The 12,846-nt window shown below is 49.8% G+C and overlaps 1 protein-coding gene across 1 annotated transcript in view; it reads left to right on the top strand.

Annotated features, from left to right (window-relative positions):
- Nucleotides 1-11,877, top strand: part of LOC125638524 (NACHT, LRR and PYD domains-containing protein 12) — a 200,602-nt gene extending 188,725 nt beyond the window's left edge. The window contains exons 12-13 of the mRNA XM_048854409.2: nt 4,547-4,714; nt 11,192-11,877. Coding sequence (XP_048710366.2) covers nt 4,547-4,714; nt 11,192-11,318 — 295 coding nt within the window. The 3' untranslated portion in view covers nt 11,319-11,877. The remainder of the gene's footprint in view (nt 1-4,546; nt 4,715-11,191) is intronic.
- The last annotated feature ends 969 nt before the right edge of the window (nt 11,878-12,846 follow it).

Here is a 12,846-nt window from a genome sequence, read left to right as displayed (position 1 = left end):
ACCCACCCAGAGGGGTGGGGCTTCCCCTGATCCTAGCACACACACAGAGGGAGTGGGACTCAGACACCCTTAGAAATGCAACCCCTCCAAAACCTGGCTCACATGCGGGGGGTAGGGAGGGGGCTCAGACACCCCAGATCCTGGCACACACAGAAGGGAAGAATGTGGGGCTAACAGGCACCTGTCCCCTTATGCTCCCCCAAACACCCTGCCACTCATGCCATGTGTCCTTCCCCCTCACCTGAGTCTTCCAGCCCCCTCACCTCCTCTGCCACCCACCCCCATTTATCCCCTTCCCCTCAGTGCAGCCCCAAATCCCTCTCAACCTTATTCCCACACTTGTGCACCCGTAAAATGTCCCTCCCTGCCAGCAAGCATTCGTGTAATTACTTTTTTTTACAAAAATACTTCGATTACATTTCCCCAAAATAACACATTCCCCAGACACACATTTTAACAATCTGCTACTCTGCCTTTTCCAAATGTCTCCCCAAGTGGGAGGTCAAACTGACTTGGGGTTAGGCTCAAGGGATGACTGACTATCCTTTGAGCTATCCAGTTGCTGTAGCATAGCAAAGGCTAACAATTCTGTTAACTCCTCTTTCAACACATGATCAGTTTAATCCATTTAAAATGTCATTTGGAAGGGGAGGCTTCTGATATTGTAATGTAGAGAAGCAAAAATTCACATAAAGTTTTAATTTGATTTTCTCTAGAGGGTGCCAGACTCTCTGTTGGAGGAACCCTCGAGCGGTAGCCATCCTGGCGCAATGATCTGAGCCCTGGTTTGATTGCTATCTGTGGGTGTGTCCACACTGCAATTAAAAACTGATGGCTGGCCTGTGTCAGCTGACTTGGGCTTGCGAGGGCTGTTTAATTTCAGTGTAGCTTTCCAGGCGTGGGCTGGAGCCTGAGCGCTAGGACTTTTGAGGTCAGAGGATTCCCAGACCCTAAGTTGGCAGCCAGAACCTGGAAATTTACACTGCAATTAAACACCCTCATATCCTGATCCCTGGAGCCCAAATCAGCTGGCACAGGTCAATAGTTGGTGTCTAACTGCAGTGTAGACACACCGTGTGAGCACAAAAAGGCTGCTGAAATCTGTCACCTTTAAGAAAAGCTTTTTTTCCCCTGAGACTGTATCTTGGGAACAACTTGGTCAATCATCTAACAGTCTGGAACACTTACAGAATCCCAAGCACCCATTAGGCTCACCAACTTTCAAGGCAATCTGAGTAACCGTGTGGATTTTAAAACAGTTAGAAGAGTGGAATTTTAAACAGAAACCTGGTCTAAACCTTAGCTATAGCATCACCCTGCTATAACAGACCAGAGAGACAAAGGATGGGAGAAGGAAATATAATTATTCCCATTTTCCAGATGGAAAATTGAGACCCATAAAAATAGACTGACTTGCACAAAGTCACATGGGGGAGTCTGTGGTAGAGCCAGGGTTTTAACTACAAGAGCATCCTTTCTCCTGCAGAGAACTGTTGTCATTCTCTTGTGTATTTTGTCTCAGAAATGTACTTTTTGGATTGGACACAGCCTCTCTTTTATATGGTTGTGCTTTTTTAAGTAGGGCTCCTTAACAATCAGTATTTTAAAATTAGGGCCGGTGCTACTGATGAATTTTCTGACCATGATACACGTGATCTGTTGAAGTGTGTCAGAAAAATTAAAAAAGCTCTGACTGCTCACCAGACCAGACACAAACAAACATCTGAAAGCTATAAAGAGGCAAAACAAAATCCAGATAGAGTTGCCTGGAGGTGGAGGGTGGCCGTCTCCCAAATATTTTTGAAATGTCAGGTGCCATTTCCAGTATATTTGAAGGTCTTCAGACATTTCAAAGGCAAAATTCCATGCAATAAGACTAATAAGAGCATTCCTGGTGTTCATCTGGAGTTCTGCACTGGAATAACTTTCTAGTGTCTCAAATTACATATTGTTAATATAGAAGTGCATCGAAACCAGAAGACCCTAAATAGATATGATTGTTTGTCAACAGATGCTCCTGATTTTACAAAGGTGATTCTTTTTACTTTTTCTTGTATTAAAATTCTTCTTTTTAGAAACTGAATGCTTTTTCATTGTTCTTAAGATCCAAGGGTTTGGGTCTGTGGTCACCTATGCAAATTGGTGAGGATTTTTATCATACTTTCCCCAGGAAGGGGGGTGAAAGGTTTTGGTGAGGATTTTGGGGGGAAAGACATTTTCAAATGAGCTCTTTCCTAATAAAATAAATCCAGTTAGATGTTTGGTGGTGGCAGCGAATGTCCAAGGGCAAAAGGTAAAATAGTTTGTACCTTGGGGAAGTTTTAACCTAAGCTGGTAAAAGTAAGCTTAGGAGGTTTTCATGCAGGTCCCCACATCTGTACCCTAGAGTTCAGAGTGGGGAAGGAACCTTGACATGGTGGCAGAGCGGTGGGATCAACTTGAAATCATTTTGAGATTTTTTGAACCAGAAGCACAGATTTGAAAATGAAGTGAGCTGTAGCTCACGAAAGCTTATGCTCAAATAAATTTGTTAGTCTCTAAGGTGCCACAAGTACTCCTTTTCTTTTTACACATTGTGTATCACCCAGCATCAACTTGAGTCAATGGGAGAATGTATGGAGGGACATGAGCAGTGCCAGGATTAAGTTTCCATTCAGATTTAGTTAAATCAGGACTGAAAACCCTTTATTTTACACTTAACATTGTGTTAGAAAGAAAAATCAGGTTATTCTTGCCTCTGAGCTCAGTAACGATGGACTCTTTCCTCACCTTCGCAGGTTTCCTCTCTCTCTCTCTCTCTCTTTTAGCCTATAAATCTTGTGGGGTTCTTCTCTTTTGCTTCAACTTGGATGCCCTCTTCTCTTTACCCCTCCCCAAATTAGGCTTCATCCCCTCAGATTCCCACATATGCCTTTGGGTTTTTCTCCCCCTCTTCAACCCAATCTTAGAATCTCTCCCCTCCCTCCATTGCAGGCTCCTCTTTTTCTGCCTCCAAAATACATTGGGGTCTCCTCAAACCCTTACAGACTCTGGGTGTTCCCCAAGGCATGGGGGCTTCTCTCCCTTTTACAAATTCAGGGGCTTTTTCTCTCCCAAATGTTGAGGTTTCTGTCCTGTGACACTCTACACGCTGAGGGAGCGCCCTGTAACCCCCTTATTCATCATTTGTACGTAATGGTGATATTGCATATAAAGCAGGCCATGTAAGATATCACGGGAAAGGTTATGATCTGCTGAAACCCACTGTTCCATCTAAATTTGTATATAACTAATTAATATAAAGTTATGAGAATTGTGTTATATGGGTGTCACTAAAATATGCTGTGGGTTTGGGAAGTGCCCAGATACTAGCTCCCGGTGTTTTATGAACCGTAACATCCAGTGGGGTGAGAAAACTGCTTGCTCTAAATACACCTAGTGTCTTACAGGCTTAAGATTCAGACTGTGCGCTTGTTTTGTTTTCTTTGGTAACTAACCCTGACTTTTTGCCTATCACTTCTACTCACTTAAAGCAGATGGGAGTGGGATCATGCTTGGGTGTGCAGGGGGCTCATTATGAAGCCTTGAAGGAAGACAAAGACAGCCAGACTTGCTGGTGGTCCTTGAAGTGCACATGGTTATAACCTGCTGCCATGGTTACCCACTCAGCTGGCTGGCAGCTCCATTAGGAGCCCAGGCTCTGCAGGGGGGTTACAGAAACCAACAGAACTGCTTTTATAACCTCACCAGAGACTCTGGATCAGGCCCTACCAACAGGCTCGCACAGTTGCCCCCTTTTCAGCTGCTCTTCCCTCCCCACACCTTCTTCCCTTTGTCTCCCCCACTTCGGTCCCTGGTCTCAGAGGAAGGTGGGTGTGATGCTGCCAGTGCTGGGCCTCGCAGCTGCCTGCCCTCCCCAGGCCTGGGGCTCAGAGTGGGGGGCAGAGACAGGAGACGTCTGTGTCCTCCAAGGGAGCAGCAGAGCTAGTGCCGGGGGCGCGGAGGGTCAGGATCTCCCAGATCCTCCTGCTCTGAGCCTGGCCCAGCTGCCTGGGGAGGGGGCTCCCCCTACAGCCTCCCTGGAGCGATGGGGCTGCTCCGATTGGGTCGCACCATCCCGGGGCTGATCAGTTGGAAGACCAACCTGATTGGTCAGGAGCTGAGTGGGCAGGACTTAAAGGGCAACTTTTTACTCTTTCTGAATTGTGGTTGGCCAATGGAAAGGGTGAGGGGGCGGGGCTTAGGAAGGAGTCTTTCCCCAAACGTTATTCCTCATTGGTCAGTGGCAGAGGTTGGAGGTGTCTCGGCCTTTCTCCCTATTCTTGCTGTTGCTTGGTGAAGGGCAAAAGGCAAGGGGTGGAGTTTAGATAGGAAGTCCCACCCACTGTTTATTTGTCACTGGACAAGAGGTGGGTCTTTGGACAGTGTCTGTAGCAGCATTTCTGGCTCATTCTTAATGCTGATTGGTCAGACAGAGGGGCTGGTGGGTGGGGCCACCTGTCAGAGCAGCTGTGTCGAGCCCCATTCACGCATTGATCCCCCTTCTCTGCCTTTCTCTCTCCTGCAGCTTGGGGTACTGCGGTGTCACAGACGCTGGCTGCAGGGATCTCGCCCCTGTTCTCAGAACCAGCCGCAACCTGACGGAGCTGAACCTGTGGGGTAACCTGGGAGAGGCCGGAGTGCGGCTGCTGTGTAAGAGGCTAAAACATCCAAACTGCAAACTACAGAAACTACAGTAAGTAACAGCCGGCTCCCTTTAGTCTGTGCCTGGTAACACTGATGTTGTGAGTTAAACTCAGGGTACCAGGAAGGATCACAACATCCTACAGTGCACGTAGTGGGCTCAGGCCCCTGTTGAGCAGGGACAGCAGCTGGGGAGCTGCCCTAAAGGGAAAACCAAGGATCCCAATGACTCAGGGTAATCCTCTGGTGGCAGAATGCAGGTACAGCCAGCTCTGTACCACCCATCACCGGATTGCCCTGCCCCCATGTAGTGGGTGTGGAGGAACATGGAGGTGTATATCCAGGGCGGAGTGCACGGTGCTCCCCCTCTCCTCGGCCGGCACAGCATCTGGAGTACCTTAGGGCAGCCCTGAGGTTCCTCTGTGTTAGACCAGAAGCCCGTTTCGGCCCCCACCTGGCCCAGGATCAGGGCAGTGCAGAGGTGACTTATAACCAGTTTCTTCAGTCTCCTCATCAGCGCTGAGTGTGAAGTTGGCGCAGCTTCTGGTGGCTTTTAGCAAATCCCAGATGCAGCATGTTTTGATGTTACAGACAGAATTATTTTGAGACAAAAAACAACAACAACAACAATCCAGTATTGCCAACATGAAGACTTCAAAAATCCTGAGTTAGACCCCTGAAATCATGAGATTTAAAAAAAAATCTAATTGTGCTTTTTTAGTGTCTTTTGACTTTCTAACTCCCTTCTACTCCTTTGCCAACGTGTGTGAGATATGAGGTTTAAAAATCAATCTGCAGTGTACACAGAAATTCATGCCTCTCCCTGGTTGCTCAGATGGAGACTGCATTTAATCTCTCCTCATCCATCATGTAGAGGAACGTCTATCCCTTTCTGATCACTGTCTTGACTGTGTCCCCCCACCCCACACATTTATTTCTTTGGAGAAATCAAGGGCTGGATTGTGAATAGTCTGAGAACCACTGATCTAGTTAATGCCTCATGAGTCACACTCACATACAGAACCTATAGTTCTTGTTAGGGTTGATGAGTGACAGATATACATATTAAAGAACTTGAAATGTATTCAGGTAAGGGTATAAACCAGGAGTGGGGAACCTACAGACTGTGGTCTGGATCTGGCCCTTTGCTCATTATCATCTGGCCCATGGGCCACACATGTTCAACTCGCCCGCTGGTGGGAAAAGACACCAATGTTCGGGGCTTCCCACCCCAGCAGGGAAAGCCAGCACTCGTGGCTTGAGCCCCATGGGGGGCACCAAGGCTCAGGGCTTCCTGCCCACAGGGCTGTTGCTGCAAGCACTGGCTTATCCCACCACAGGTAGGAAGCCCCGAGCCTTGGCATCCTCCTGTAGGCCTGGAGCCACGAGCGCCAGCTCGCACCCCTGTAGGTGGGGAAGCCCTGAATCTCAGCGCCCCCACTCCCAGGGCTGGAGCTGCATGCGTTGGCTCATCCCACTGTGGGGGGAAGCCCCAAGCCTTCGTGCACCCATGGGCAGGTGAGTTGAATGTGTGTGGCCCACCATTTATTTTTTCAGTGGGTCAATGGCTTCTATTGCAAAAAAGGTTCCCCACCCCTGGTATAAGCAATAAAGTCACAGTAAACTCCTCACAGTCCCTATGTTCTGTCTATCCCCCAAACCAGAGTGGCAGCCATTTTGCCTGTGGGCATGGCTTCCATCTCATTGTAAACAGCGGGAGGTGGCAGCCAACTTTATCAAGGACAGCCTCACTTCCATAAGCACATGGACTATAGGGAAATGGCAGCCATATTCCTGGCTTCAGACTCATTGGCAGTAATAGGTGATGGTGGCCATTTTGAATAAGGGAAAATTTGGAAGTTTTTGCCTTTCATCATGTTTTCAGGTCGGGGTGGGGAACTGTCAGTATTGCAAACTCTGGTGATTTTAGCACAACTCTTCTATGTGGTCCAGCCATTAGAGAGGGACAGAGTCATACTAGGTAAGGTGGGTTATGCTAGCACATCCCTTTCCTTAGACCAGGACTGTCAAGCTGTCTGGGGTGGGACTTAGGAGCATGGACAGCTGCCAAGAGACAAGTCACTCACCAAGGGCGATTTGCATCCTAGATCTCACACCAAAGACACTGGCATCCAATCCTATAGTAAGCTATTGAGAGATTCATTACTAAGGGTATATCTACACAGGAATATAAGCCCAGGCTCAAGCCTAAATGCCCTTGTGTCCACACATCAATTGTGTTAATCTAGGACTCAAACTTAGGGTCCAGGACCCTGCAGGACTGGAGCATCCGAGCCCGTGTTAAGCTGGGACCTAGGGTCCAAGCCCTGTTTCTTTCCTGTGTGCATTTGGCCCTGACTTGACTCGGGTCCCTCCGGATGTATCCCAGAGTTCCTTGGGGCAACTTCCTTAGTCCTCTCTATGGAGACAATCAGTGGTGCAGTCTGTTGCACTCTATTACACACAGAAGCCACATCGCCCTTTGGAAACGGCAGCAGCTCAGATCAGCATTAACCCATTGTCTGCTGAACAGCGGTCTGTAAGCACACTGTCAGCGAGCCTGAAGAGTTTTCAATGGAGACTGATCAGAAGAAGCTTTTTGCAAAGAGAGCTGCTTCCTGGTCCCAAGAGCACAGCCAGATTTTGGTGCATGCTGCCCAGGTACCCCTGCACAAACAGCCCGAGAGAGGCCAGAGCTCCCAGCTCAGCACGTCCTGGGGAGGATGACCCCTAACACCCTGGCTGTTCCCCCTCCCTACAGGGCAGCCACTTGGTCCCCACTCCACCCTCTGGCCCCCCTGCACTCCCTGGGCTGTGTGTGCAGGGTGCCTGGGCATCGTTCACTGTCAGGGCAGCGAGTGGGATCCAGCCCCAAAACCTCCCCGTAGCCTCCTGCGGTGATAGCTCTGTCTATGGCTCCTCCTCGCTGCTCTGCAGAGCTTGCCTGAAGCAGGGAGCAAAGCTGACAGGTGGGAGGCAGCTGCCAGCATAGGCATTGGTTCCATGGGTGTTCCGGGGCTCAAGCACCCTCAGAAAAAAATAGGGGGTGCTCAGCACCCACCAGCCATAGCGGTTCCGTGCCCTGCGGCTGGTCACCCATCACTTGCCAGGGTGGGCCCCGTTGCTGATGGGGTGGAGCATCCACTGGGAGAAATAAAGTTAGTGCCTGTGGCTGCCAGGATGTTGGGGGTCATCCCTCCCCCAGCCATGCTGAGCTGAGAGCCCTGCCGCTCCTTCCCCCTTTCAATAGGGTGACCAGACAGCAAGTATGAAAAATCAGGACAGGGGGTGGGGGGTAATAGAAGCTTATATAAGAAAAAGACCCAAAAATCGGGACTGTCCCTATAAAATCGGGACATCTGGTCACCCTACCTTTCAAAGGCAGATTCACAGTCCACTCTCTGTCCCTTTCTCCATGGGCTCCCCCTGCCCTCCCTGGGGCTGTGTGTGCAGAGGTGTCCAGGCAGTGTGTACTGTGAGAGCAGTGAGTGGGAGCCAGCCTCTAAACTTCCCCACAGATTCCCGGGGATCCCTTATCCCTGCCTCCTGGGCTGCGGTGGGATGGTGGAGCACACTGCACCCCAAGCCCTTCGGGATACACTTCATTGCTCTGCAGCCGGCAGGAGCCAGCCTGAGGTGGGGGTGTGTTTTTCCTCCGAAACCTACAGTTTATGTCAAACTTCAAAACAAAAATAAATAAAAAACCAACCACACAAAACCACCTTCATTGAACAGCCCACTTTAAAAATTAAGAATTGCAAAGTTTCAGTTGAAGAGTTTGGCTGCCCTGGAGACTGACGTCCTAATTATCCTCAGAACAGGAGCGCATGGGCATTTTCCTGCCAGTGTGACTCAGCCTAGAGGTGGAGAGCCCAACTCTCAGAGGAGATGGCAGTTCAGTATCTTCACAAACTGCAGTCGTTCCATTGAGACAGCCACCAAAGGAGCTAATTATGCAGTTTCTGTACTCATGTGCTCCTTACAGGCACCTGAATCCCATCAACAGCACCATCACAGTTAGGAAATAGGGTGGGCAGTAAGTAGAGTGCAACACATTCATAATGCTGGAGTGTTGACAATGGATGGGGAGCGGAAGCGAGGCACTCTGGGATAGGGTTACTTTGACTGTGGTCTGTGCACGGCAGTGTGGGTGCCAGAGTCCTCGGTTCAAGCACAGGTCAGAAAATTCTTAACCTAGGGTTAAACTGCAGGGTAGATGCACAAGCTCAGGGCTTCTAGACACAGGTCAGGTGACTCAAGTCCCACTAACCCTAGGCTTCCATTCCTGTGTAGAAACACCCCCAGAAAAAGAAATGAGAGTTATTAAGAGGTTAAAGCAGGTAAAGATATATGTACAAGTGAGTTACAGTCTATAATTTCAAAAGGTAGCAGAGATGGAGGTGATCGAATCACAGAACAGGGAACCAGTTGGATCACGTTACAATTCAGCACAAAAGGAGCAGAACTTTAGAAGATGTACAGAGCAGGAAGGAGGCATGCGTGGGAGTGGACCACTTACTAGTGGTAACTAAAATGAGAATAAAAATAAGAATTCAAACAGTCAAAAGATGAAGAATTTTTCCTTGTGTCCGCATTTACAGCAGCTGCTCACAGAAACCAAGTGGTCAGGATGGCCGTACATGGGTTCTTTCCTCATGGCGGGAAAAGAGGAATGCACTTAGAGACTGGTCTTTGATCTCACACACAATGGCCATTTGCTTTCAATGTGCAGGAATTAAGACCGTTCTGTTCGCCGGGCTGGATTTCCAATTAGGCACAGTAGGCACGTGCCTTGTGGTGCTGTCATTCTAGGGGCACCTAAAAATTCAACATTTGCCACTCCCGGACCCCAGCAGGGGGTGGGACGGCTGATGGGGAGATGGCTTCACGCAGCCTTGCTGAAGCACTTCTGCCAGCAGGGAAGGAAAAGCAGCCCCCTGTGGCAGGGAAAGAGCTCAGCGGAACAACACAGGGGGCTGTGCCAGCCAAGTGGGTCCTTAGGGAGCCCGGCCTGGGTAGGCCCCACTCCTGTTCCTGTTCCAGCCTGTCTGATCTCTGTTCCCGAGGGGCCAGAACAATCCCCGACTAGCCCTGGCCATGCTGCCAGCTCAGCCCGGCAGATATAGTCACCTCCCAGCGGGGTGAGTGTGGCTGGGGGGAAGGGCACAGGAGAGTGGGTCTCTGAGGGGGCTTGCGGGGTGGAGGGGTGCTGGGCATTGAGGGAGCTGGGGGGGTGCTGAGCAGTGGGAGGCTTGTGGGGGGTGCTGGACACTGGAGGGTTGTGGGAGGTGTGGGAGGTCTGTGTGTGTTGTGTTGAGTCGCTGAGCAGTTGGGAATCTGTAGGAGGCAATGGGCAATTGTGGTGGGGCTGTGCGGGGGCGGGGCGGGCACTGGGCAGTGGGGGTGTGTGGAGTGCTGGGCAGTTGTGGTGGGGGGGTCTGTGGAGGCATCTCTGGGTGGGGAGGGGGACGCTGAAGATGCTGTGCCTAGGGGCATGTAAGTTGTAAATCCGGCCCTGTCTGTTAGAGTTCTTAATTTGCATTACACACAGCTTCTTTCTTGTTTGATGAGTTACTTCCTTACAGAGGCATATTCAATGCAAATGTTTGCTATTCCATTAGAACAGGGTACAGATAAGTGAAAACAATGCATGCTACATCCCACCAGATTTTCATGAAGTTTAAATACTAAACACATTCTTACACATTTACATCTACTTTGAACGATACTAAAATACCAGTCAGCTGGTCTGGCTTCCAGCTATGAGTTTGTCAGTTCTTAGCTGATGCCTACAGCCTTGGCCAGAGCTGGCCCTTGGTTTATCAGCATCACAAGCACCATGCTCTGAACTGGAACACTGGCTCTTGCTCTACCAACCTGGCTGCAGACAGACAAACTCCATTCTCCTGAACTGGCTGTAACAGTAAAGTGAAATGTTCCTGTCTTCCTGCAGCCAGGGTGGAGTTTGAGCTCCCACCTGATTTCAGCAGTGTCAGGCCAAATCTGCAGCCCCACAACAGCTGCTAAAAACTCTACTCCTTCAAGAACGGTGTTACTGAAGCCTGTGAGGAGGGGGTGTGAGGAGCACATGAGAGCTGAGATAATGCTTCTTCCATGGATTCTGTGAGCTGGATTTTGCAGCCCCTGCTCCCTGTGGGCACGGAGTAGCCCCACAGTGATCAATGGGCCTGTCTGTGTCAGTCAGTGCTCACCGCCCTGAACAAGGGCTGCGTAATCCAGCCCTTTCTGTGCAGAAAGGACATTGCTGTCCCTGCTCAGAGCTCACAGTGTCAGTGTGTGTTGAGGGGTGCGGAGCAGAGGCCAGGCTACAGACTGCACAGCATTTCTCTTCCCCCCCACCCACCCCACAAGGGAAAGGCTCCTGCTGGCAGTCAGCTCAGCAGGCAAAGCAGTGACAGTGACACAGATCCTGTGGGTGCAGCGCTGGGCTTCATAGGGGCTGTGGGCGCAGATGTTGTGTCTGCAGAGAGAATTAATACGTCCTTTTCCTTCCCTGTTTTCCCCACAGCTTGACGAAAGGGTATTTAAGTGAAGAAATGCGGGCGGAGCTGGATGCTGTGAAAGACACAAAACCTGACCTGGTCATAGAGTTACTGGACTGGTGGGCGGGAGCCACGGCACCAATGCAGCTCTGACCTGGCTGCCCTGCTGCTAGCTGAGGGAGCAGCTGGGGGAGCAGGAGAACACCTGCCCCTATTAAAATTAAATCCTGCCAGCTCCAGGGACTCCAGCAGCACGTCAACATCTGTGGCACGGGCTGGGTAGAGATTGTTCGGGCCAAGCCTCCTGCATGAAGGCAGGAGGCTTAGGAGTAGGAGCTGGGTTTGCTCTATTCTCACTGCAATGGGGTAGTTGTTTTGGGGGAGGAGTGGGAGGGGCAGGAGGGAGAAAGGGGATCAGGGCCGCGGAGTGGGAGAGATGTGGGATTATGAGATGGAGGAGTCTGGTAACCTCCCTTTTTCAGTCTGTCTGTGCATGGGGGAGACTCAAGAACTATCCTTGGGTCCGAAGGGGAACTGTCCTTCTCTTACAATGGTTCCTACTATTATGTGTATATTTACAAGGGGGTTGTAATTTTACACAACTCCACAGCTATTAAGTCGGCATTTTTCTGTATCCATCTCCAACAGAGGTTTATCCTGGATGTATATTTGTGTCAGTTTTGCTAGAGTTCAATAAAGATCATGTATCAAGAAATAATTCTGCACTTTTAGAATTTCTGCTAAATGCATAAGAATTTTCCCATTCTCCAGAGTGGGGACGTGGGAGGGGGGAAGTCCTGAGGGATGTTTCACAGAGATTTTGTCATGGTCCCAGTTTCTTATCCATTCCAGTCAAGACTTTCAGAAGTGTGTGCTGGCAAAATGACAGTTTGGTTGGCTAAAAGGGGAGGGGGTTGTTTTTCACCCATTCTCTGGGTGCTCCTGGCTTTTTCCGAAAAGTGGTGAGGGTGACAGCAAAGGACCCGGACTATCCAGTTGGGAGGGGAGAACAAAGGCGCAGGGCAGAGAGATGGTTAAGGACAATGTGGCCGATCACCTGGTATTTTCAAAAGCCCTAACAGGCACCCCATGTGCCCAGACAGATGCTGCTGTTCTAGTTAAGCCTGGTGCATGACTGAGGAGGCACAAATGAACACACTCACCTCACAACCTGGCTCATATGGATACAACACACATGCAGGCCCCATTACACAACAATTGAGATACCCCCAAACACACAGAGTGTGTATTTGTTTGTGGGTTTGACCATGAGGGAGGAGGACTGAACTTTCCTTAGCTCTGTGCTAAGAAGTGTTAGAAGACTACTGCGTTTTGAAAGATGGTAGTTCATGCAGTGGACAGGGAATGATGTAATGTGGGAACCTCTTCACCAAATGAGTCCAAATTTGAACCACAAACTCTACCCTGCACCTTCTACTGGTCTAGCAATTTCCAGGCCTAGGTAATTACACAAGTGGCCTTTAAAGCACTTTGAAAACTGAACTGTTCTTGACAACTGCAACAGAACCCCCCCTGTAATTGAAAAGTGGCCTCGGGGAGAGTCCTAAGCTAGTTCACACACTGTGAGTGTGGATGAAGATCCATTACACGCTGAGTGGCACCTCTGCAGCTTTCTCATACAGCACAGTCTTATCAAAAGAGATGAAAACAGCGCAGAAGG

Source organism: Caretta caretta, chromosome 6 (genome assembly GCF_965140235.1).
Source record: "Caretta caretta isolate rCarCar2 chromosome 6, rCarCar1.hap1, whole genome shotgun sequence".
Classification (NCBI taxonomy): Eukaryota; Metazoa; Chordata; order Testudines; family Cheloniidae; genus Caretta; species Caretta caretta.
This window is presented reverse-complemented; position numbering and strand designations above follow the sequence as displayed.